General features: G+C 44.9%; 1 protein-coding gene across 1 annotated transcript; it reads right to left on the bottom strand.

Moving 5' to 3' along the window:
- Positions 1 to 8147: 8147 nt before the first annotated feature.
- LOC307210981 (vomeronasal type-2 receptor 26-like) lies at positions 8148 to 20631 on the bottom strand (the record flags this gene model as incomplete). Its single annotated transcript, XM_079967179.1, has 9 exons — positions 8148 to 9058; positions 9881 to 10007; positions 10949 to 11176; positions 13091 to 13341; positions 13651 to 13897; positions 14207 to 14498; positions 18133 to 18481; positions 18941 to 19123; positions 19632 to 20631. 9 exons carry the CDS (start codon positions 20629 to 20631, stop codon positions 8148 to 8150), a joined length of 3588 nt encoding a protein of 1195 aa, XP_079823305.1.
- Between the last annotated feature and the right edge of the window lie 4880 nt (positions 20632 to 25511).

Here is a 25511-nt window from a genome sequence, read left to right as displayed (position 1 = left end):
CTGAGGCCAGGAGATGCCATCAAGATTCCAGGTAGCAAGAGCTCTCCTTTCCACTCCTTGCTTCCTGAAATCTGGACATGAATCTCATTCACCCCCTGGGCTGACTTTGGAAAACCTTGCATTACACTGATTAGGGCTTATCCACACTTCCTTTTGGGCCATCTTTCTAGTGACAGGTCCATTCATTAAAGCTCCATGTCAAAGCAGCCCTTTCCTCCCTCCCTCCCTCCCTCCCTCCCTCCCTCCCTCCCTCCCTTCCTTCCTTCCTTCCTTCCTTCCTTCCTTTTAGCAGTGAATCAGAGCAAATGGCAATTCAGGTTTCCACAGGAAAGTGCTGGCAGAAAAAAACACCATAAAACAAAAATCCTGCTCAGACACAGATCAGGACCTGTAAGTCGCATTGTGGCAGAAATGGAAGTCTCAATGAGCCCTTACTCCCCAGCAGGTGTGCAAGGGGCTGTAGTCAAAGCGCCCTTGGAATTATTCAGTAAGTGATTAGACCATTACAGATGTCATGTGGGATAAAGTAGCATGCCATACCTTCTCAAACCACTTGGGCCACACAATGGCTTGTGAGTTGATTGTGAACTTGGTGTCAGTGGATCCGTCTCTCCTTACACTCCCAACCAGCACTCTTACACGAGACTTATTGGGAAACATCACCCAGTTCTCAATGTCATAGTAGAATGGAATCTCCCCATTCTCATCCAATCTGAGGCTGCCCATGGAAGTATTCAAAAACTGGAGTCCTCCTAAGAAAGGGTGGAGCTGGAAGAGCAGTTAAAAACACCATAATTTATAAAATAGAAAAGTTGAATATCAGACCTCTACACTTTGAGCTCTAATCTCCTAGGAATTGGGGTCTGTGCATATTTCATCTGGACTCGTGAGCCTTTTGCAGCCATTCCTTTTTCTTTATTAGAACATTTGTAGGCAACTCATTGTATAAATTAATAAGGTTTCCCGGGAATAAGATAAATACAAAAGACAATAAAAATACTTCTTAAAAAATAAAAATAGCACAAATACCAAACTTTTTGAACATAGATGGTGCTACAAATCAGTGCACAGCATAGATGCCAACTCCATGGGGCCTGGGTGCCCAAGTACCTACAAAATTCCCCATGAAGGGGTCGGGCATCCACAAATTTTGGTGCCAGAGCCATGCATGCTGCATGACACCTACAGGCCCAGGCATAGGGGCCATATTGGCACTCCTAGTGCACAGTTAGACCCTTACCTTATGAATAGAACACTATTTCCCAGCTGCTCACTGTATCACCATGGAAGGTTATTTGTCAATAGGGGTCACCTAGGTCTGCTCACAGCCAAGAGCATAGGAGTGGGATGTGTGGCCATTCAGAGTAGTCCCCCTGCCTGGTAAAATTATCTGAAAGTAGGGGGAATTTGCACATACATACTATCATGAGATTGAAACTTTTGTTGCTCAGTATTCTAGATAATGTGGAAGCCTGCAAATTGAAGACTTCTCCTTTCCGTTCAAAGTGTATCCGCTTTCAGTAGAACTTGCACAATGCCACAAAGGAGGACATTGTCTCCCATTATCATTGGATTGTGCTAATTTATTGGCATAGAGGTAAATTTTTTAACAGTTAATATAATTTAAATACAACCCCCCCCTTTTTTTTTAAAAAAAAAATCTGTTTCTTTCAACAGCTTTTCCAACAAGCTGAGAAGGTCTTTGCTTTTCATGTTCCTTCTGTAGTTTTACAGTGTGTTTCATACTATCCAAGTTGTTAAAGAGCCCTGGACTCTTTTGACAAAGGCCAATTTTATCATGTTAAAGTTTAGATATTAATATATAATTAAAAATTCCTTCTGTTTTACAGTTGATGTTCAACTTCAAGTCCCAGCAGAGACACAGTGGGAGATGAGGAGGAACCAACTTCTGCGATGATGGCTGCATCTCTCTCAGGGCGCCAGAGAGGAAGAACTAGATGGTGGGGGACTGTTCTGACCTAACCACAATAGGCAGAAAGGTCTGCTTCTGCCACAAGACTCACTAATGAGATTTTCCACCAAAAGGAGCAAAAAGAAATAAAAACCCCAGTCCTAAATCTGAATCCAGTGGTGGGAAAATGAGTTGCAATTTGCAACAAGGAAAAGGAAATACCTGCCATGGCTGTAGCCTTTGACGTTCCAGCCTGTCTCCTCCACTCGCCATCAGCATGACCTTTGATCTGGATGAATATGCAGCTTTTAAAGCCTGAGCCACAGCTTGGATACTGAAGTAAGTGATATAGCTGTCTTGAGACAGGGCTCTCTCCAGCTCCTCTTCAGGCAGCAACACCAGTTTCTCATTCTCTGTGCATCTTGTCCGACCTTTCGCAGCCAATGTGTGCTTTCTATATAAACAATGAAATGCTTTATCCCAAAACTGTTCAAGAATTTTGAAAACTGGCACATAGGATTGGTATTTGTTCCTTAGTTGGGGCTTCATTATGAAGGACAAAGATCCATGGATGAACTGGAAGAGATCAGGAGCACTATGAAAACCAAAATTAACGTCTAGAAGACCTGTTGAGATCCAGACTTTCCCCCCAATTTGTTTCTCAAGAAATTGTTGTATTATCATGAGTTCAGTCCATGCCCCTTGACTGCTTTTATAGTAAACAAATATTTTGACTTGGTCCCATATTGTAAATGGTTCACTTGGGATGAGATATGGATTTAGGTTATGTTCTGGTATTCTTTTTAATAAGGCAATGCAAATTCCATTGCTGGTCATCAGAGGTGTCAAGGCACTCAAGAACCTTTCTCCATTATCATTGTCTGAAACCAAGAGGCCAGTCCACGTCCATCCAAAATTCAGGAGCAACTTGACAATCCCCCAATACTGACTTTCCCCCTTGGGGACCATTTGGTAGACAAAGGGGGCTTCGGTTTTCTCATCCAGTGTCTGAGTCATAACGCCATAACTGATCTAGTGAGGAAAGGAAGAGATTAGTGATTTGTTTGATTTTCAGGAAAAGGAATAGATACTGTATTTATTGTCTGTTATTACTTATTATCTGTTATTGTCTGAAAAAAATGTGCTTGCTGCGGTTGATTGCAGTTTTAGTCTGAAATATTTGGAGAGTGCCAGATTGGTGGATGGTGGAAGAAAGATCTACTATCACTAAGGGTTTTCTCACTTTTTCATTTCCCATATTGACTCTCCTGGGAAGAAAGTGGAATTTATTTCTTGTCCCTATCCTTCATACCTGTGGGATTTTGTAGATGCCAGACATGGCTGAAATCTCTTTCGAGATGGCAGAATTGCTCCCTTCAAGAACAGACAGCAGGTTATTCCATTCTCCACAGTTATAGTTTGGAATATTGCTTTGCCCTCCTGCAAGCAGGTCTAGCATGGCATCGGAAGTCATCCTTGCATCTAAAAAGTTCTCAAAGAGGTTGTAGCCCAAGGAGATGTTGGGTAAGAACCTGGAATTCTGGTTGATCTCCTGAACGGGGAACAAGAAGGACAAGATGTGCCAGTAGAACCTAGGCGTAAAACTGCAATGAAACATCAAATAAAAAAGGTCAGAAACCTATTGTAACCATGTAAAGAAAACAAATCTTCTTTCTAATTGATATCAATCTCAAAGTAGCTCATCCCCAAACAATGATATGTATGTTTGAAGTTTGGGCTGAGACAAGGAATATATTTTTATTATTATTTATGTAATAAATTTATATACCGCTCTTCATCTGAGGATCACCTAGTTACAAGGTGTAAATCTATTTACCACTTAAAAATAAAAACTAGGAGATTGCAAATTCCATTGCAAAGAAAGAAAGAAAACACACATCTTTCAAAGTGGAAAATTGCCTTTATTATTATGAATTAAGTAGAAACTGTTGGAGTGGTGTTGGAGAAGCATGACATCCAGCGGCATCTAATTACTTACCATCCAAGCCTTTTTGAGGGAATCTGGGAAAAAAAGAATGGGTCTTCTAGAGTCAACACACTTGGAGATATGATCCCACCAATTATGAAGTCTCCGGGCCGGTAGTAATTTTGTGTTCTACTTTCTTCCCAGATCTTAAAGGGACATATTTTTCCTTGATTTTTGCAGTCTCCATGTGTCATTAGCAGGAAAAGCAGGAGGGAAATCATTTTGCCTATGCCTCCTACTCTTCTCTTGTGGCTGCTCCTCTCTCCTCCCCAGCCAGGTAATCAGAAGTCAAAAACACTTGCAAGAGGAATGCTGCAGTGACTTTCCCAGTATGGGCAACATTCAGGTATCCCTCAGCTGTTCATTCAGACTGTCTCTGACAAAACAGCTATTCTCTGCATCAGCCTTTCTCCCCAGGCACAGAGCTAGATATAACTTCCTGCTGTCCTTGATTGTGCTGTCTTGGCAACCTCCAGAAATATATCTTGATCTTGTCAGGAATAAATAGCTATGATTTTGATAATTATAAGGAGAATAAATTTGACACTGCAACAAACTTTAGTCATTGCAAAGTTTGGGTGGCAGGTGCAGAGCTGGAGGAAAAACATGTTTATAAGAAATCACAGGTGAATTGCCAAAGTTTGATGTGTGTGTGTATGTGTGTGTGTGTGCAAGTTTGGCCTCAACAGCATTAGGAAAGCTCTGCAGCCAGATGAGACCAAGTCCCATCTAGTCCAGCATCCCATATATTACAGTGTCTGATCATACACCTTTGGGAAGCTCACAAGCAGGGCATGGGGGTAAGAGCCCTTTGGTGGTCTTGTTCCGCAACAAACGCTATTCAGAGACAGTGCCAGATTTACGTATAAGCTAAACAAGCTATAGCTTACGGCCCCACTCTCTTGGGGGCCCCAAAAAAGGTTAAAGGGAAAAAACCTGCATGTACATTTCCAAAATATAGAATAAAAAACAAGGCATAGGGCACTGCAGGAAAATACATCTTTCTTCTGAAGTTCAGAGATGTCTTCTTGGCTCAGCATCAAATTGTGCAGGTTCCTAGAAACAGTTTCCCAGCACACAGCTATTAACTGATCTTTAGAAAAAAGAAATAAAAGAAACTGCAAAAAGAAAGCGAAGAAGAAATACAATGAATGCAACAACGAACAGAGATAGAGGTGGTGAAAAAGGTTAAATATTTGGGAATTTGGGTAACAGCCAAGAATATTGATCTATACCAAAATAATTACATCCCGGTATGGAAGGGAATAAAGAAGGATCTGGAGGTGTGGGCCAGAATGAAATTATCATTTTGGGGAAGAATTTCTACAATAAAAATGATGGTGCTACCAAAGATGTTATTCCTATTTCAGACCTTACCCATATTAAAGGGTACAGGAATTTTTAAAGAATGGCAAAAAGTGATTTCAAGGTATATCTGGCAGGGGAAGAAGCCTAGAATAAAATTTAAATTACTGACGGATGTAAAAGAAAGAGGAGGCTTCGCCCTGCCAGATATGAGACTATACTATGAAGCAGCCTGTCTATGCTGGTTAAAAGAATGGATAAAGTTAGAAAATAATGAATTATTAGATCTTGAAGGATTTGATAACAGATTTGGGTGGCACGCGTATCTTTGGTGTGATAAAAAAAGGGTTCATAAAGGATTTGGAAACCACATCTTCAGGGGTTCACTAATAGAGGTTTGGGAGAGATACAAGAATATACTGGAACCAAAAGTTCCACACTGGCTGTCCCCGTTAGAGGTAATAACTGTGAAGAAGATCAATATGAGAAATAAATGGGCCACTTATGGGGAACTGATAGTTAAAGAGGGAGGAAAATGGAAACTGAAGCCATATGAACAAGTTAAAGATCTAGTTTACGATTGGTTGCACCATTACCAAGTTAATGAAATATTTAAAAAAGATCTGAAGGAAAAGGGTTATGTGGAAAGGGAATCAAATTTCCAAAAGGACATTATAAATAATGAGTATAAAATTATGTCAAAAATGTATAAGATATTGCTGGAATGGAATACGAAAGATGAAGAGGTCAAATCGGTAATGATACAGTGGGCAAAGGATTTTGGGTACAATATTCAATTTGAAGATTGGGAAAAACTGTGGAAAGAGCATTTAAAATTTACAGCATGTATCACACTGAAGGAGAATGTGATGAAAATGTTTTATAGATGGTATATGACACCTGTAAAATTAGCAAAGATGTATAAGGTTGATAACAAATGTTGGAAGTGCAAAGATAAGGAAGGGACATTCTTTCATCAGTGGTGGGAATGTAAGAAAGTGAAAAGTTTTTGGGAAATGATATATAATGAGTTGAAAAAAATGTTAAGATATACTTTTGCGAAAAAACCCGAAGCTTTTCTTTTAGGTATGGTAGGAAAGGACATCAGAAGAAAGGACTGTAAGCTTTTCCAGTATGCGGTAACGGCAGCCAGAATCCTGTTGGCTCAGAAGTGGAAACAAGAGGAAATACCGACGATAGAAGAATGGAGACTAAAAATGACAGACTATGCAGAACTGGACAAATTAACTGGGAAAATTAGATATATTAAAGATCAAAAGTTCATCGAAGACTGGGGGAAATTTGTGGATTATCTGAAAAATATATGTGGTGTGAACACAACGCTAGCGGGATTTAAAGAGGCACTGTAAAAAAAGAAAATAAGTATTGTTTATGAGAAATAATAGGAGTAAGGAGGAAAAATGGCAATACGAAAGAAGGGAATGTGTACTGAAGGTGTAACTACGGATGATTGTCAGAGACGTTGAAGGAAGTCAAAAAATAACTATGATTTGTTGTATGCGGGATTGAACGAAGAATTGGAGGGAATTTTATAAAATGTATAATAATAAAAATTATTAAAAAAAAAAAAAGAAATACAATGAATGCTGGCATGTATAAAAGGTGGAATAGATTGGTTTAAAGTGTATCAATGGGACAAAAACATTACAAATCCCCATATAAATCAATGGGTAACACCAGCCACCCAGACACTTCATTCAGGCTCCAGCAATAAACACAGACCCTTCAACCAAGACTGGAGCTTAGTGGAGCTTGGGAGATGCCAAATTATCACTCCAACTAAGAAGGAGGAAGTCTTAGGGGGAGCCCCTGCAACACCACCTTCCCTGCCCAAGGAAAAACTTGGTTGCTCTATTCCTGGAAAAACTTGGTTGCTCTATTCAATAAGCGATCTGTCTGGATTGAGAGGCAGACCAAGGTAGAATCACTTTCAGCTACAATACTGAATGTCATTAACTGCATAAGCTACTGACCTTCCTTGGGCTCTAGGGATGCTAAAAGAACTGTGTTGTACATAGTTGTTCTACTATGTGCCAGTACAATATACTACCCCTGACCTTAGTTAACTGTCTGAGATATTTTCTTCTACAAGCAATGTTGTGGCTTCAATTACGCAATCCACTGGCAAGCTGACTGCACACTGCACACACCCCAACGTTACAAAAACATTTTCATCATTCATTATTTATGGGAAAGGAAGAGTAAAAACGTTTTGAAAAATACATTGAATTTTGCATAGCTCGCTGTTGTCATCTGTTGTCACATTTGTAAAATGCACTTTACAACACGTCTGAAATGTTTTACTTGCAGCTATTTAGCTGAGTCCTTAGAGAATCACATGACATATTTATTTTTTGTTGTTAGGTGCTCCTTTGTATTCAGATCAGGCCTCAGTACAATAATGTGGCACAGATTGGCATAATACGCTACAAGAATTTACTGAAATGGCGCAGTTGACAAATAGCCTGAGAGGCAACTCAAAACAAAAATTTATGCAAAAGTGGGATAGATATAAGATATATCTTCAAAAATACAGTAAGGGGTCACTATCTATGCTAGCATTCAATTGACGTTGGAGAGAGACTGAGTTGAGAAATAAGACCAAGGGTACATATTGATACAGGAATGTATTAGATAAAATGCAAAGAAATATACAATAATAAGAGTACATTCATTTGTAAAAAAAGAAAAAGAAAAAAGGAATATACAACAGGATAGACAGGAAGTCCAATGTATGGGTACATATATGATTTTGGAATAGGTTTTTGTCCTTGTTTTTGCTTCTTCTTTTAGTATATAAACTTTGTATACATGTTGAAAATTATAGTACAATAAGCCTTGTGATGTAATATGATAATGTTTACTGGTGAAACATAAGAACTTTAATAAATAAGTAAAATGTGTAGCTGAGCCCTTAGAGAATCATATGGCATCTTTAATTTGAGTTGTTAGGTGCTCCTTCGTATTCAGATCAGGCCTCAGCACAATAATGTAGCACTTAGGGAGGAAGATACAACCGAGAAGCCCAGCACTGGACGCTAAAATAGAGAAGACCTGCACGGCTACCATGTATTTCCCCCTGGTGCTCAGGTAGGTGGGCACAAAGGACACCCAAACACTGCAGAAGACCAGCATGCTGAAGGTGATCAGCTTGGCCTCATTGAAGGCCCCAGGCAGCTTCCTGGCTAAGAAAGCCACCATAAAACAGATGGCAGCCAGGATGCCCATGTAGCCCAGGGCACTGTAAAACATAGCAACAGACCCTTCATTACATTGCACAATGATCTGTCCAGCCTGGGAGTGCATGTCAGACTCTGGGAATGGAGAAGAGATCCCTAGCCAGATGGTGCAGATAACCACTTGGACACTGGAACAGGAAATGACAATGGAGTTCATCAGACTCTTCCCCAGCCATCTCCTCAATCTGTTTCCTGGCTTAGTAGCAAGAAAGGCCAGCACCACAGCGATGGTTTTTGCCAACACAGAAGAAACTGCAGTGGAGAAGATGATGCTGAAAGCTGTTTGCCGGAGAAGGCAAGTCACTCTCTTTGGCTCCCCAATGAACAGGAAGGAAGACAAAAAGGAAAGCAGGAGAGAAATGAGGAGGATGTAAGAGAGGTCCCTGTTGTTGGCTTTGACGATGGGTGTTTCCTTGTATTTAATGAAGATTCCCAAGGCAAAGCCTGTTGTTAAAGACAGGAATAGGGAAAGGAAAGCTAAAATGATTCCCAAGTAGTCTTCATAAGCCAGGAAGGTGATAATCTTGTGGATACATTGATCTCGGTCTTTATTTGGATGTTGATCTTCTGGACATTTGATGCAATGATCTGCATCTAAGGAGGAGGAGAAAAGAGGTCCAAACATCATTCATATGAATAACCATCTGTGTTCTACAATACGAGGAAGAATAATGCTGATGCAAGGGTGATCAGGGAAGGAGGCATTGTAGGGAGGGAGAGGCAAAAGTTTGTTTATTTCCTTTTTCAATGTTTACCATAGCACCCTGACTTTCTTTCAAGGAGAGAGAGGGTTTCCTTGCTTTTTCTCACCCAAACAACCTTGGGATATAGGTATAGCTGAGAAACTCTCACCTCCACGGACATGGGCCTGGTGTCGACATTGTACAGCTTTCACCAAATACCAACGACATGCCTCTTTACCTTGAGCTTTTACAGTTCATATTTTGTCTTCTGGGGCCCATATCATTTGGGTGTGTGTTTTTTTCTTTTATTCTTCTGGTCTATTTGCAATTATTTACTTTTATATATTTATCTCCAGCAACATTTCAGTTAGCTGGATTGGAGAAAATTTGTTAGAAGTATAATTGTTCACTATTAAGTTTGTACATATGTCTTTAAGTAGGTAGCACAAACATTTTTGTATTTCTTCCATGTAATAATTTTAATATGATTTATTTTATTTTGTATTGTGCTTTCACTAAGTGAACATTTACTATTGTGTTTTTAATATGTATATTTTTAAAAAAACCTCATTTTCTTTTTGGTGTGGTTTTGGTTCTTTTCTCACTGAGGGCACCGTTTAATATCCCTAAATAAATGCATTGTGGGCAGTGCATCCAAAGTTCTCCACTTCGCTCTCCACTTTTTGGCCAGAGATTCCTATTCTTATTCTCCTTCTAACTTGGAGTCACCCACCTTCACAAATAGAGATTGTCCCTTCTGCACATGGAGCACAAGAATAGCAGCAAATCGGCTTTCCTTCTTGAACCACTTTGGTGTATCCAGGTAGACAGATTTTGGTACACCTGGAGAAAGGCGCGGTCTAGCCATAAAGAGAAAAAGGAACATCAAGGGGAAATTGTTAGGAATTTTTGTGTCTATAGAGGTTATTCATAGAGTTTGGAAACAAACCAACTGGATCTCTGGTTCCACTGGCTCCGAACCCTTTGCTCACAAGAGCGCTTCTGTTGCAGAACAACATGGCAGGGAAATCTCTTTGGTGTGTTTCCTTCAACATTCATATCCCAGATAAGTATATTTAAGGCAAAAGATACAGTAACAATCTCTGAACAGCAGCAACAACAAAACAACAGCAATTAAACAGGCAATAAAACATACCAGCTACTGAAGATGCTAGCTTAAAAAAAATGATTCTAGATTCAGGTAGGTAGCTGTGATGGTCTGACGCAGTCGAAATAAATAAAAAAATTAAAAAATTGTCCAGTAGCACCTTAGAGACCAACTAAGTTTCTTCTGGGTATACGCTAAAGTGTGCATGCACACGAAAGCATATACCATATTTTTGCTCTATGAGACTCACTTTTTCCGTCCTAAAAAGTAAGGGGAAATGTGTGTGCGTCTTATGGAGTGAATGCAGGCTGCGCAGCTATCCCAGAAGCCAGAACAGCAAGAGGGATTGCTGCTTTCACTGCACAGCGATCCCTCTTGCTGTTCTGGCTTCTGAGATTCAGAATATTTTTGTTCTTGTTTTCCTCCTCCAAAAACTAGGTGTGTCTTGTGGACTGGTGTGTCTTATAGAGCAAAAAATACGATATTTCCTCCATGGATATAAAATACCATCCACACCACATACTCCTTTTATGCAGTGGAGCCCCCCTGAGCTGTCAGTTCCAACCCCTGCACCATATTCAATGAGATTTGCTCCCTGTTAAGCGTCCAAAGGATTGCAATTGAAGCCTCACATGAATTATTCAAAAATATTTACAGCTTAAGGAATGTTACATGGAATCAAGTGTCCCTTACCTGGTTAAACCGTTTTGGCCACACAATGGCTTCTGGGCTAATGGTGAAGTTCATGTCAGCGGATGCCTTTCTCTGTATACTCCCTATTTTCACTCTGACACGAGACTTATTGGGAAACATCACCCAGTTCTCAATATCAAACTCGGCTGGCAGCTTCCCATTTTCATCCAAATGCAGTCCATCGATGGAGCCATTTGAAAACTGGATTTCTCTTAAGAAAGGGTGAAGCTGCAGTGACAGGGAAACATCAGATAAACTGCCTGTATTCTGTACGGTGTTTTATACTATATTCAGTTCTTTTGTATCATTTTTAAAAACTGTTTTGTTTTGTTTTACTGTATTGTAAGCTGGCCTGGCAGCTTTTGACAAATGGCAGTATATAAATGCTGAGATAAAAATGAAAAGAGAGCCCATCTCAACCAAGTGTAGAATCCTATGGCCAGGAGACCTTGTGCCTATGCAGTCTGTTTTCTAGGTGCTACTAACTGTTGATGGGCATCTTCAAGACTCAGCAGGGACAGAGGAAGAGGTGAGAAGGGTCCAACTTCAGCTGAGAAGGCTGGATCTCTCTGTGGGCAGCAAGGAGGAACCACCAGAAAGTGTGGGGGGTCTTCTGACAAAATTTGACCTCAGCCAGAAGCCTCACAAAACTGGATTTGCTTCAGTAACGGACAGACATTTTGTCTCACTACTCAATTGGATTCCAGTTGGTTTTGGGGTTTTTTAAGTGTATACAAAATGTGGAGTTTGGGGGGGGGGTGTCATACAGTTGGAATGCTGCATATAAGAGGCAGTCAATGTTAGGGACAGTACGTACACAACTTGTTTAAGGGTAGAATTCACTGGGGTGTGTGGTGTGTTAGGGAAGGTAGTTTGTCCACCTTTGATCCTCAGCTCTCCCTCGTGGCTCCTAGAAGGTGCCAGCATGTGACAGCAGCCACACTCTGGGAAATGGCTTTGACTAAACCAGGTGAGGGGGGGCTGATGGGTCTCAAGCTCTTGGTGAGTTAGGGACCTCCTTTGTATACAAAAAGCCAGGCTCCGGAGGATTGAGCGGGTGAGACCAAGAGTGGCTCCTATGGTCAAGAAGGTGGTTACTGCATGTGCTATAGAGGGAAATGAAAGCTGGATGGGGTTTTTGCAACCTGAGAAACTAGCCAGGGCCGTCTTAAGTATATCTGGTGCCGTGGTGCAAAGATCCCTCTGGCGCCCCCCATCACTCTGTATCCCAGAGTTGCTGACCTTTCTACGGCGCTGCCAGTAGCTTTGTGGGGCTGGAGGAAGGGGGCAGCGGCTGGAGGGGGCTCCTCCGGCGGGGAAGAGATGGAGGTTTCGGGCGCGGCACTGCTTCAGCGAGACAGGTGAGGGGAGCGAGCTGATGCCGGGAGGCCCAAACAACCTCCACCTCTTCCCTGACGCCCTGGTGCCCCACACCACTTTCCTCTATGGGCAAGACACCCCTGAAGCCAGCCCTTCTAGGAGAAGGGAAGCTTGGATGCAGCCTTGCAGCCATACACATTTGTGAGAAAGGTTTCAGGAGTAAACCCTGAGGAACAGCCCATAACTGCTGCCCTGTAAGGCATCTTCAGGAGAAGGAAAGGCTAAGGAGTAAACCCTACACAAAGCTGGAGTCCCAAAGCAGGTTAAGGGGCATCTTGTGTTCCTCCTTCCGCCAACTCCTGCATCCACCCTAGTGCCCAACACATTGTTTTCCTTTCATTTGGACCATAACAATGAGAGTGAGGGGAGGGTATTCTTCTGCTCTAGGTCGCCCAGGACCTCCAAACACACTGTCCACGCTTGCATAGTAGATGTCAACCAGTAACTCCTACTGATAAAGGGTGTAAGTAAGCAGAAACAATGCTTTCCATTCATTTGGCTTTTGTTTTCTATGTATGTTGAGATGGGGAACTTGTGCAGTTGGAATTTATTATTGTAGTTATTAGTAGTATTTCATTTCATTTCATTTCATTTCATTTCATTTCATTTCATTTCATTTCATTGTACCTTGCCCATCAGACTGGGTTGCCGCAACTTCCAATATACAAAAACAGAACAGAACATCATACATTTTGTAAAAAACAAAACAAAAACCTGGCTGGGACAATGAATTTCGGTGTGAAAAAATGGGGAAAGAATTACCTGCCATGGCTGCAGCCTTTGATGTTCCAACCTGTCTCTTCCACCTCCCATCACCATCCACTTTGATTTAGATGAATAGGCAGCATTTAAGGCATGTGCAACAACTTGGACATTGAAGTAAGTGTTGTAGCTATCTTGAGACAGGGCTGTCTCCATCTCTTCTTTGGGCAGAATCTCCAGTTTCTCCTCCTCTGTGCATCTGGTCTCGCCTTTTGCAGCCAACACATGCTTTGAATATGAACAATGAAATGCTGTGTTCCAAAATTGTTGGAGAGCAGATGAGTATGGACTATTGTAGCCACAGCTGGTCCTTCTTTGAGCCTTCAATACAAAGGACAAAGAACCATGGATGTACTGGAACAGAGCAGGAGGAGAAGACATATATGTATTGGTGTCCTGAAAAGCTGCCGCAATCCAGATTTTTGCCCCAATTTCTTTCCCAAATGTCCCTTGTAGTGTCATGATTGGAATCCATCCCATTCGATTTATTTCGTGGTAAACAATGACACTGACTTGTGTCCAGGTAATGAATGGTTCAATTAGACCAAGCATTTGATGACCATTCTTTTCTGGAAATCTTTTTGATAATGCAATGCAAATTCCTTTCTTGATCATTAAAGACCTCAAGGCACTTGTGAACCTTTCTCCGTTGTCATTGTCTGGAGCAATGAGGCCAATCCACGTCCATCCAAAATGCAGGAGTAACTCAACAATCCCATGGTACTGAGTTTCTTCTTTGGGGACGATCCGGTAGACAAAAGGGAACTGAACTTCTTCAAGTGCCTGAGCAATAAAGCCATAACTGATCTAGGGGGGAATAGAAGAGTTTGGTGTTTTACTTTGCTTTCAGAGGAAAAGACCAGATACTAACCTGGGATGATCAATATCTAACAAACTGTGTACTGGCTGAAGCTGAGAGTTTTATTCTGAAGCATTGGGAGTGTATGAGGTGGGAGGGGGGCTTGGTTTTATTAAATCAATCAATCAATCAATCAATCAATCAATCAAGCTTTGAAGAAAAACCCATGGAGCCATGGCTCAGGATTTTCTTGCTCCTGTTATATTGCTGAACTTCTCCACTATCCCTCCATTCCTGTGCCCCACCCCTGCAAATACCTGAGGGATTTTGTAGGAGCCTGACAAGACTGAAATCCCTTTTGAGATGTCAGAATTTGATCCTTCAAGAACAGCCAGGAATTTGCTCTGTTTTCCACAGTGATAGTTGGGAATATTGCCTTCCCTGCCTGCAACCAGGTCTAGCATGGCCTCAGATGTCCTCCGGGCATCAAAGTAGTTCTCATAGAGGTTGTAGCCCAGGGTGATGTTGGGTAAGAGCCTAGGATCCTGGTTGATCTCTTGAATGGTGAACAAGAAGGACAAGGCATACCAGTAGGAAACAGGGGTGAACCTGCAATTCAATATAATCATTAATTGTCAAACTGCTGTTCAGCATTTAATAAAACTAAACACTATTTGAACCCCAAATAATGGTCTGTATGCTTGTGTGAGACATATCCTTGTTGCAAATGTGAAAACTCATTTGCCGCTTAAGAATAAAAATGGGCGAATTCACACTTCATTGCAGAATAGAAGCACACAGCCTTCAAATAACTAAACACAACACACACACACACAAACGATGCACACACACACACACACACACACACACACAAACGATGCCTTATGAGGAACGGCTAAGGGAGCTGGGCATGTTTAGCCTGGAGAAGAGGAGGTTAAGGGGTGATATGATAGCCATGTTCAAATATATAAAAGGATGTCACATAGAGGAGGGAGAAAGGTTGTTGCGTGTTGAGTTCCACAGTGCCACCCACCAAATAATTCACACTACACACTTCCATTTTTGTTTAAGGTTTTTGGCATAATTTTGGCCACAACTTTATTCAAATACAAAAAATGTGAGTGGTTGCTTAGGCATTGGTTATGACTATCTGTCCATGCCCTCAGGGACAGAGCTGGCAATCCGTACACCAACGGAATCCAGTGTGGGAAACAAGTATTGGGTGAGAAAGTGGAGCTGGGCATCAGTCCCGCACTTCTCCCCCTCATGTTCCTGCGGGGCTTGCACGGCCCAGGTCCAACGCCATGAACAAGGACGAAAAGAATGGCAAGCCCCTGGATTCCTTTAACGGAATTCCCTTCGCATCATTTGGAGGGGTAGGCACTTACCCCTCCAAGCACCATTTAACCAATGCCTAACCGCCAACCTTACAAGTTGTGACGATTTGCTACGCAGTAGGCAAAAACCAAATGGCACAAGCCAATCAGCCAAATGGCAAAATTCCTACCAGGCCCCCGCACCAAGGCGAACGACCCCATGACAGGCATAGCAAGGTCAAGCGATATGACAAAACCACCCTATAAAAGGGAGGGAGGGCGGGTGATCCGATCCAAACGGCCAAGAGGACGTCCCCTCGACTGGCCCCTATATTTAAAGCCTCTGACCCCTCCTTCAAATTAGCAACATCAAAAAATCCCCAGCAACCCGTTTAACCATTTAAAGGCTGGGTTATACCAAATTTGCCTAATCATGCCAGGGTGGCCTGCTCCCCAACCGCAACACGTGCTCTCTGTTAGGGAGAACACGCTTTGCGTGTTGAGTTCCACAGTGCCACCCACCAAATAATTCACACTACACACTTCCATTTTTGTTTAAGGTTTTTGGCATAATTTTGGCCACAACTTTATTCAAATACAAAAAATGTGAGTGGTTGCTTAGGCATTGGTTATGACTATCTGTCCATGCCCTCAGGGACAGAGTTGGCAATCCGTACACCAACGGAATCCAGTGTGGGAAACAAGTATTGGGTGAGAAAGTGGAGCTGGGCATCAGTCCCGCACTTCTCCCCCTCATGTTCCTGCGGGGCTTGCACGGCCCAGGTCCAACGCCATGAACAAGGACGAAAAGAATGGCAAGCCCCTGGATTCCTTTAACGGAATTCCCTTCGCATCATTTGGAGGGGTAGGCACTTACCCCTCCAAGCACCATTTAACCAATGCCTAACCGCCATGGAGCCCGCAGCTCACCGCCAACCACTCACAACCCCAACCAAGCCCTCAGCTTGGCCACCACTGCACCCAGCCAAGCCTCATTCCCTGAGGCAGAAAGATGCACACCGTCATCTCTGAAAAGGGATACAGCCTGAAAATGAATCATTGGATGTGAAATCACATCTCCGCCCAGCTCAAAAATCTTCTTAACCACCGCTGAATTGATGCGCTTTCTGGCCCTTTCCGTGGCTTCTGGGCAACGACTGCCCAACCAGATGCGGCGGCGCAACAGCTTAGACCAAAATATTTTTGCTGCTGGCACCCATGCCTGCAGCATCTCCAAGTCACTCAAAATTGCCGCACGTAGGGAAAGACAGTCCATGGATACCAGGTCGTTCTCGCCCAGCTGCACCACTATAGCCGAGGGAGGCCCCTCCAAGAGCAACTGGCTCCGGATTCGCGGCAGGAACTCTGACCAGCGCATTCCCCGTCTGGCCAGCCATGACAGCCGTACATGTGGAGGAAAGCCGAGGCCTGGACCCAGTCTGGACTGACGTGCTGCAACACCAGCCCAATGGATGATGCTGTGCCCCACCAACCAGATGCGGACAGCCGCTAGACCTGAGGTAAACAAAGCAAAACAATGTAAGAATCCAAGATTATTAGCGAACATAAACTCGAAACGCATCAGACTTCCAGCGGCCCAAATCCTTTATTCTATCTGCCGACAAGCCCCAGTGAGCAGCCGTCGTTGCAGCCCCAATCCTGAAGGAATGAGGGGCGAAACCAGAGGCCGTGCCATCACAGGCCAAAATCGCCTTTCGCATCACCTGTGCGAACTGGCGTCTCGTTAGGGGCAACCCATTTTCATGCTTGAACAGAGGCCCATCACCTGAGGGGCGCACTGCTAAATACTTGCTGACGTCCTTTACAGGGCAAGGGCCTGACTCCCCCGTAGCAGGGAGCCGAATGACGGCACCCCTACCCTTCTGATCAGTCTTGGAGCTCCTGACTGTGATTATTACCTCTGCCGGGAATAACTGCAGATCCCGGACCAAAAGGCCCCTGGAACGACCATTTCTGTGGTCCTCCAGCACGAGTTCACCCACTCTCAACGCTCCAAAAAAGGCAATAGAGAAGGCAGCCGAGAAAAGGCGAGCCTCATACCCTGACCAGCACACCACCCGCAGCCTCTTACGCATCCTACTCAACAAGTCAAAAGAAATTGGGTGCCGTGATGCTGGCCGGGGAGGACGAAGCCTCCCCCAGCCCTCCAGGGCCTTGCGCACGACAAACTTTGAACAAGGGTCTTTATCAAAAAATGTCTTACAGAAAAATGCTATAGCAGCTGCCTGTATCCTAATAGTCTTAGCTGCACGCCCCAACTGAAATAAATGTGCCAAGTAACTTAACACCTGTGAGGAGGTGGGTGGGACTCCTATTAAATCGGTGGCTGCCTGTCGCATAAATGCCAAAAAATCAGTCCAGGCTTTTGTGTAAGATCTAAGGGTAGAAGGTGAAACAGATGCCGCTACTCCCTGCAAAACTAATTGCTGCCAAGGTTCCAGAGATGATCCGGGAAATATTCCGGACGTATCCGCGCCTCTGGAACCAGAAGTCTGAACCGCTCCATCTGAAAACGGGACAGAGCATCAGCAATTTCGTTAGACACCCCGGGAATAAAACGTGCAGAAAATACTATATTAAAACGTAAACAATGCAACACGAAGGCCCGCAATAAGGCCGACACCCTGGGTGAACGTGACGACAGCTTTGCCAGCACCGACACCACCGCCTGGTTATCGGTCCAGAAGCAAACACGACGGTTCCTGAATTCCTCGACCCACAAATGCACAGCCACTGCAATGGGAAAAAACTCGAGAAATGTTAGGTCCCGTGTAATCTCTCCTCCCTGCCACGCAGGCGGCCAACGTTTGGCACACCATCGGCCTTTCCAGTAAAGACCAAAACCCAGGGAACCTGCAGCATCAGATTGAACCTGAAAATCATTATGCAAATTTAACGTGTCTTGCCATAACGACACCCCATTGAAATCCTCCAGGAATTCAAGCCACATGGAAAGATCGGCCTTCACTTCCTTAGAGAGGCGCACTCGATGGTGAGGAGCCTTTAACCCCACCGTGAGACGAGCCAAGCGTGAACAGAAAGGGCGCCCGGGCGCCACCACCCTACACGCGAAGTTCAGGTGCCCTAACAAAGACTGTATTTGTCTCAGAGATACTTTCTTCAAAGGGAGAAGTTCCTCTATGACCGACTTCAAGGCCACCAGCTTGTCGCTTGGTAAGCTAGAAGTCTGGGCAACTGTGTCCAATAGGATGCCCAAGTAAGTCAGCTGAGTTGATGGACCCTCCGTCTTTTCTGCTGCAAGCGGAACCCCCAGCTCCCGCGTAAGATCCGCAAAGGCTTGAAGCAACACCAAGCAATCCCCAGTGTTGTGACCCGAGGCCAGTAAAAAATCATCCAGATAATGCGTGACCCCGCCCAGCCCTGTTTTAAATTTGAGGGCCCACTCCAAAAAGGTGCTAAAGGATTCGAAAGCGGCACACGCTACTGAACAACCCATAGGCATGGACTTATCAAAATAAAACTTTTCATCAAACTGGAAACCCAGCAACCAGAAATCATCTGGATGAATCGGGAGAAGGCGAAATGCCGACTCAATATCACATTTAGCCAATAGGGCAGCGCGGCCAAACTTCCGAATCATCTTGATCGCCTGATCAAGAGATGCGTATCTTACGGAGCAGAGTTCTGGAGGGATGACATCATTAACTGAGGTACCCCTGGGATGTGATAAATTATGAATTAAACGAAATTCACCCGGGGCCTTCTTCGGCACGATACCCAACGGGGACACGTGCAACTTAGGAAAGGGAGGGGCATCAAAAGGACCAGCCATCCGATGCATGGCTAGCTCTTTTGCAATCTTCCTGCGGGCTACCTCAGGTAGCTCACGTACTGATTTCTGGTTAAAAGGATTCCGTGCCACGGGAGGCATGGCTACTGGAATCCGAAAACCAACAGAAAAACCATCACTCAAATACCGTGCCGCGTCCCTATCAGGATAAGACTGCAACAAAAGTTGCAGAGCCGGCAAATGGATGGGGGTATAAGCCAGGGAGGTCAAAACCTCATTTTCCTGTGCCTGAAGTCGAAGGGAGAGAGACGTTTTGCTTGGGGGGTTGCTGCGAGCCCCCCTTTCCACCACGAAAGGGCCGGCGATACCCAAAGCAAGAGGAGGCAGGATGCGTACCATTGCATTTCTCGCATAAGTGCGCGTATTTACACCCCTGTCGCTGACAGGAACCCTTATTAAAATCCCAGCATGGAAGGCGACGGCTAGGCCGAAACGCCAGGGACCTCGCCTTCTGCTGCTCTGGCACCTTCTTATCGATGAGTGGAGCTACATGTGTTGTCCACACATCGAGATCCTTACGATCCCATCTAGCTGAGGGAATCTTGGCAGCACGGCGCCTGAAGTTCTCATCATATTTTATCGCAGCTCTCTCACCAGCATTGGTGAAGGCAGAGCGAACAATAGATAGATAAACGATTAAATGAAGAGATCTCCGTGGATAAGCTGCCACCACAATGCCAGCAAAGACCTGGAAACAATCGAGCCAGCGCTCGAAAGTCCTGTCTGTAGCGAGGGCGCCCTGGCGTTTCTTTGACAAATTCCCCTTCTCCTGGTCCTCCGAAGGAGGGGCCAGTTTAAAAATGTCCACATAGCGACCGTTCAGTATCCTAGATCGCAGTTTTGTTGACAAGTGCGCACCTGGGATGATGTCTCTGGCGGAATTGGTAGAGACTTTAACGTCAGGTACCAACACGCCATCCCTGCACTCTAGAACAGCCCCATACCTTGCCCGGTGCGAGTTGGCCCTGCGATCCCAAGCCCACCGAGGCAGCCCCGATGCAGATTCTCCAAAACCCCAATAAAGTTCCCTTGCAGCGCCAGTCTCATCATCAGAACTGGAAGATGACGTACCAGAAGAAGTGGAAGATGATTCACCCCTCCTCCTCTTAGCGCGCTTTCGGGAAGACCTCTTGCGGCGACGTTTTCCACCTGAAGACTTCCTGGCAGGGACTGGCAGACTGTCCTCAATGGAAGTCTCAGAATCAGGGCTCAGCTGCGAAGTACCTGGAGCTGATTGAGGAGAAACAACAAGTGAGAGGCCAGAACCCAGCGCCACCTCATCCGAAGGTCGGGTGCGCACACTTCGGCGGGTGGAAACTGCCAAAGGGTTTTGCCTCCCCACATCCCTCCCAGAGGGACGACGAGGCCTCCGTGAACGACCGCGAGAAGCAGGTAAGTCACGGGGCTGGGGCAGCTGGGAATGAGTTATCAAGCCCCTAGACGAGCCATCTTCACTAGAAGACGGAGACACCGGAGACGATGCCACCACTGGACGAGGACGCCCTCTGGACGTGGAAGGCTGGTCCGAGCAGTGTTGAAGGAGACCATCCATTTCAGCTGCGAAGCGAGACAAGGCCGCTGGATTGCCCGCCATACTTTCCACCAACGATTGCACCCGTCCCACCGATTGGCTTGGGGTGGGAGACCGAAGTGCCTGCGATGGACCTCTAATAGGCCGTTTTTCACCAGAGGCCGAACCGTGACGAGCGGCAACTTTCTTAGGAGCCATACCTGCTAAATGGAATCAAATTGAGAATTAAAAATTGCAGTAGCCCAATGACACCGCTGGACCCGGATAAGGAATTACAGGAGGCAGAAATACTCCAAAACTATAATAACGCAAAACAATACAAAAGCAACAAGTGCCCAGTATTCAAGACAGTGACTACTACCTATCTATATATCTAACTATTTATATATCTCCTATCTATATGTTATTAATTTATTATTATTTATTAATTAATTTATTTATTATTTATTATGTATTTATTAACTATTTTAATTTTATTATTTATTTTATTATTATTATTATTATTATTATTATTATTATTATTTTATTATTATTATTATTTGCCAGGTACCCTAAATGTTGGAAAATAAACAATTAAATGGATGCACCTCCTTCCTCTACCAGCAGGGGCACCATACAGCCCCCAATCTCCCAAACCAGCGGATGCAGCGCTGCCCTGGGCCACCAGGGGGAGCCTGAGGCAGAAGAACCAGCTGCAGTAACTGTACTTGGCCACCAGGGGGAGCCTGAAGCAACCACGACAGATTCTCCTCCCGCGGTGGTGCTTCACAGGGGAAACAAAATGGCGGGCGCAAGCTCAATCCGCTGCTCCCGATCCCGGGAAGCGGCCCCCAGCAGACCCAGCAGGACAGAACCGGGGGAACCGGGAAGCCTGGTCCCCAATCACCGCCGCGCTGGCCCCAGCGGCGCTACCGCCGCGGAAACCGAGCCGCCCGCTCAAAAGCGAGCGGCCCACGCCACGCGCCGCCCGCGCCGAGCGGCCCGCGAACGCAGGGGCGAGGGGCACCCCCCTAGCCGACAGGCGCCGCTGCGGCCCTGCAGCGGCCAGGAAAATGACCGTCGCGCCGCGGCTCGGAAGCCGCGAAAGGTAAGGGGGGAAGGGACGGTTTTTAAAAGAATATGGGGGGGGGGGAAACGACTGCCAGGCCCGAGCAGCTCAGCGGCACCACCACCAGGCCCGAGCAGCTCACCTGAAACCTAAACGGAGCTCCAGGCCCTAGCCGAGAAGAAAAACGGGGGGGGGGGGGGAGGGGGGGAGAGGGAGAAAACTTTTAAAATCGGGCCCCGACGGCAACAGGCAGCTGGCAGTGGGCTCCAATCCCGTTAAAACCCGATGCCTAGCCCGAAGGCAGGGCCCGGTAGGCCGGGGAGGGGGGAACCCACCCTCTAGCCTTGAGAAAAGACTACCTTTTTCAGATATAAAGAAGGAATCTAAATTAAAGGGATAAAGGATATAGTTAGTGATAGGGCGGGGAGGCAATGGGATAAAGGAAACGAAGGAATCAATTAGAAACGAAGGAAAAAAGGACGAAAACAGCAATTTAGGGTAGGCCCCAGTAAAATGAAAGCCAAGGCAGAGTACAACCGTCTCCACGCCGCTCCTGATCCGATCCAAACGGCCAAGAGGACGTCCCCTCGACTGGCCCCTATATTTAAAGCCTCTGACCCCTCCTTCAAATTAGCAACATCAAAAAATCCCCAGCAACCCGTTTAACCATTTAAAGGCTGGGTTATACCAAATTTGCCTAATCATGCCAGGGTGGCCTGCTCCCCAACCGCAACACGTGCTCTCTGTTAGGGAGAACACGCTTTTTCTGCTGCTCCAGAGAAGCGGACACGGAGCAATGGTTCCAAACTACAAGAAAGAAGATTCCACCTAAACATTAGGAAGAACTTCCTGACAGTAAGAGCTGTTTGACAGTGGAATTTGCTGCCCAGGAGTGTGGTGGAGTCTCCTTCTTTGGAGGTCTTTAAGCAGAGGCTTGACAACCATATGTCAGGAGTGCTCTGATGGTGTTTCCTGCTTGGCAGGGGGTTGGACTCGATGGCCCTTGTGGTCTCTTCCAACTCTATGATTCTATGATTGCATACATTACTTTGTATCGGGGGATTCGGGGGGGGGGTTCGTGTTATTCCAGTGGGGGGGGGGAGTTCTTTTAGATTTGATAATGTTTTAAGAACATGTATATAGTAGCTGTGTAACCAGAGGATTCCTGCAGCAGAACTTCAAGATCATTACTCTTTACCATTCCTGGCCATTTCTGGGTTGACAATGAAGAAAATTCCTTTCCCATACAGTTCTATTTACATGTGTTTTTTTATTGCCTCAGGTGATAATTGCTGCATTGCAGGGGGTTGGACCAGATGACTTTGGGGTCCCTTCTAACTCTACAATCCTATGTCTCTATGATTCTAAGAAGACAACAATTTACACTATATGCATAAAGTTAGAAGCTACTGGTGTATCATGATCCACACACTATAAACTAACTAAGTCAAGTAGATTAATCCTTGTCTCAGTCTGTATCAGAGTCTACAGTCCATCAGGTTGTTGTAGTCACACTGGAAGCTTGACTCAGTCTGAAGGCTGAAAGGCTAATGGATTCAGAAGACTATAAATTAGCCAACACACACACACACACACACACACACACACACACAGAGAGAGAGAGAGAGAGAGAGAGAGAGAGAGAGAGAGTTTTCTCCTTCAGTGAGAAAAAACTGGGGGGACGGACCCTTTCATAATGAGTCATGACAGATGTCTATATCCTTGACCTGTTTTCAGGAGGTCCACCTCAGCTGGCCTTCGAACCCTGAACAGAAATCAGAGGATAGGCAAGAGACAGGCCCAAGCACGATTAATGCAATTAACACCCATATTTAAATGACACTAACATGACTAACGTTGCTTTCAGCTATAAAGCAGAGACCCACAGAAGGAGAGTTGCCTTGTAATTCATTTTTTTATCCCTGAGGAAACTGCTCTCTTCTCAATCTCATTATACTTTGACACCAATTATGCCAACATCTTCCAGGAGTAAGCTCCAGAAGGCGGAAGGGGAAAAGAATGACAAAGAATCTAATTTTCACCCAAATATCAGGAGAAAATATTTGTAACTGTCACCCAAGTTCTTACACCTATCAACACTGTCTGAGTACCTGAGGGAACTTGATCCATTTTGTTTCCACCTATATTCCTATTAAACTTGGGGGTACATTTGCCAACAATGGTCACCTTTGATTTTGCGTAATTAATTCTGAGTTGCTCTGATTGGCAAAATTCGTATAGTTTGTTCAAGTTTGTTACAATACTATTAATATGGAGGTTGAATAGGGGTGATTCTAGCAGACAACCTTGTCTGACTCCTTTATTAGTCCTGATTTCCTTCGTCAGACCTCCTTCTGTACTGATCCTTACCCTTATGAACGTATTACTGTGTAACTCTTGCACATGTTGCTTTGATATTCAGCACTTTTCCTGAAGACAGAAGGGAAACTTCGCAGTATGATTTTTGGAAGGCCACAGCCTCTTCAGCCCTGAAATAGGGGCTATTTCCCTAGTAAATAGGAACCAATGGTGTGGAGACGCAGAAACATGAGATCCACCAGAAAGTACTTACTTACCCCTCAAGTCTGGTTAGCGGGGTGTCGGAAAATACATATGGAAGTTGCCTATGATAATTTCTTGGGGATATGATTCCGCTGATGAGGAAGTCTCCAGGCCGGTAATAATTGTGTGCTTTATTTTCATCCTTGATCAGATTCAAGGGGCATTTTGTTCTTGGGTTCTCACAGACTCGAAAGGGCATCAGGAGAAGCAGCAGAAGCAGAAGCAGCAGGACTCTCATTTCGGCTCTGCCTCCTAGACCTCCCCTGTGAGTGGCTCCTCTCTCCTCTAGAGCTAGCCAATCAGCAAAAGAGAAAAGGAGTTCTTACATCACCCAATCTGCTGTGGTTTCACCAATACAGTTCTTCTTCAGAACCATTAAACTACATGCATATCTATCTTGACTCAATCACACTCTTATTCTGGACACTAATCTTCCCGCTCCCACCGGTTCAGTGCAATAAATAACCTTGTGCTACCTTGCTTCTGATGTTTGTGCAATCCCTAGAAATATCTCTTGAGCTTTGGCAAGAATAAGGATAAATTACCATGATTTTGATAATTATAAAGGTGGAAGTTCACTTCTGCAACATCTTTGAGTAGTTGTGTGACTCAAGTGGCTGGGGCAAAGCTGGGAGGTAGGGGGAAACATGTTTGTGAGAAATCAGAGGTGTAGCTCCCAAGTTTAACAAGAGTCAATTGGAGTGGGGTGAGTTTGGGCTGAAATTATTGTGGGAATGTTCAGGGTGGAAGAAGAGGACATATTGTTTATTAATATCCATCCTTACTTGCGCTAGCAAGTTCCTTTACTTAGCAGAGTTTACATTCCCATTCTCAGGCACAGCAGAAATCTGGTTGCAGGCTCGTTAGAACCTCTTACTATTATGCAATTCAATCTCCCTCAGATTGAATTGTATGTTCCTGGTAAGATCCCTTTTCAAATCCCTCCCAAAAAAATAACGACACCACGGATGTCAGGGTACTGCCTCAGCTCAGAGGCGAGAGGCAGAAGGGCAGTTGGGTTACAGGGAGCCTCCGAAGATCATGAGAAGCAGCACTTCCTCCGCGGAGGGGGGAAGCCACGCTTCCAGTGGGGAAGGGGTGCAGGGCTCGGAGGATGCAAGGGAGAGCCAGAGCATGAACAAAGCGGGGGGGGGGGAGGCAGGTCCCCCTCTGCCCACGCCCTCTCTGCACAGTCGGTTTATGCGCAGAGACGGGAGGCGTAGGATGGGGGTCAAGAGACTACTCTGCTGGGGAAAGTTTAAAGACCTCCCACTCCCATATTCTGCTAGCGAGTGAGCAGACATGGAATTGAGTCGATCTGCATTGTGAACGT

The sequence above is a fragment of the Podarcis cretensis genome (genome assembly GCF_951804945.1).
Source record: "Podarcis cretensis genome assembly, chromosome: 2".
NCBI lineage: Eukaryota > Metazoa > Chordata > Lepidosauria > Squamata > Lacertidae > Podarcis > Podarcis cretensis.
This window is presented reverse-complemented; position numbering and strand designations above follow the sequence as displayed.